We start from the raw sequence: 1,110 nt of genomic DNA on the forward strand, positions 1-1,110 counted from the left end.
CCCAATTTTCTCCTTTTCTATTTGTGTTTGGCCCCTATTTTTGAAATGAGATGGTTAGGGTGCATTTTTATATTGACTTATTTAGAGGATATTCTTGAGAATACGAATAATTAGCTTCATTCCTTTTGCTGTCATATTTTGTAATATTATTCCTTAAAATCTGCATGCTAGTTGAAAATAAAAATAGTTCCTTTTCTTCCTTTTTTTACCTCTAGATTACACAGTTGGATATGACGGTTCGTGAACACAGGGGAGAAATGGAACAACAAATAATTCAACTAGAGTGCAATTTAGAGAAGTCAGAGTTAGAAATTAAGGAGTGCAATAAACAGGTAATTCATGCTTAAATTAAAAACCTGGTTTCCCTAACAGAGAGCTAATTCTGTGAGAAAATCTGGTCCTGGGATGCAATCCTTGGCCAGGTTTAATTCAGAAGAGTAAGACCAGTTCCTTATTGTAGGGAGAAGGAAGGGAGTACCTTAATAATGTACCAGCAAAAATATTTCATGTTTGTCAATGAAAACTAAAAATGTTGCAGGGATTTACCAGTACAAAAATGAAAATGTGTTTTTTTTAATACTTGATATGATATAGCTCCTGAACTGCTCTTTTAATAAAGAAAAATGTTGATAAGATAAAAAATTAAAAATTGCCAAGTCGGAGGTAATACTGATGGTATTTGTGTTGTCTTTGTCTGCGTTTTTTTTTAGTTGTTCTGATTTCAGTAAAATATGAGTTCTGATTTAATTCCGTTTTCTGTTCAGATTGAGAGCTTAGAGAAGAAACTTCAGCATTCTAAAGATGAGCTTCGTGAAAAAGAGTTTGAATTGCTCCAGAGAGATCAACAAATAAATCAACTGAAGAAAAAAATAGATAGAAAACAACAGAGCCTAGAAACCCTTGAAAAGGTAAAATGTTCCTTGGACACTCAACACATTACCAGTTTCTAAAGCCATTGCTGTAACTGCCTAGAAAGAACAACACAGTGTCTCTTTAGAATAAGTGTCATTACTTCCCAAGTAATTGTAATTTATACCCTATTGTTTGATGAATCTTAATCTCCTCACGTTAAACCAGTTTAATGATTTTTAAAAATTACAAATTCAATTA

General features: G+C 32.3%; 1 protein-coding gene across 1 annotated transcript in view; it reads left to right on the plus strand.

Annotated features, from left to right (window-relative positions):
- Positions 1-908, plus strand: part of CCDC18 (coiled-coil domain containing 18) — a gene marked incomplete at both ends in the record, with an annotated part of 20,508 nt that extends 19,600 nt beyond the window's left edge. Inside the window, 2 exons of the mRNA XM_010187823.1 lie at positions 216-332; positions 765-908. Coding sequence (XP_010186125.1) covers positions 216-332; positions 765-908 — 261 coding nt within the window. The remainder of the gene's footprint in view (positions 1-215; positions 333-764) is intronic.
- Between the last annotated feature and the right edge of the window lie 202 nt (positions 909-1,110).

Source organism: Mesitornis unicolor, unplaced genomic scaffold (assembly GCF_000695765.1).
Source record: "Mesitornis unicolor isolate BGI_N332 unplaced genomic scaffold, ASM69576v1 scaffold14697, whole genome shotgun sequence".
Lineage (NCBI taxonomy): Eukaryota > Metazoa > Chordata > Aves > Mesitornithiformes > Mesitornithidae > Mesitornis > Mesitornis unicolor.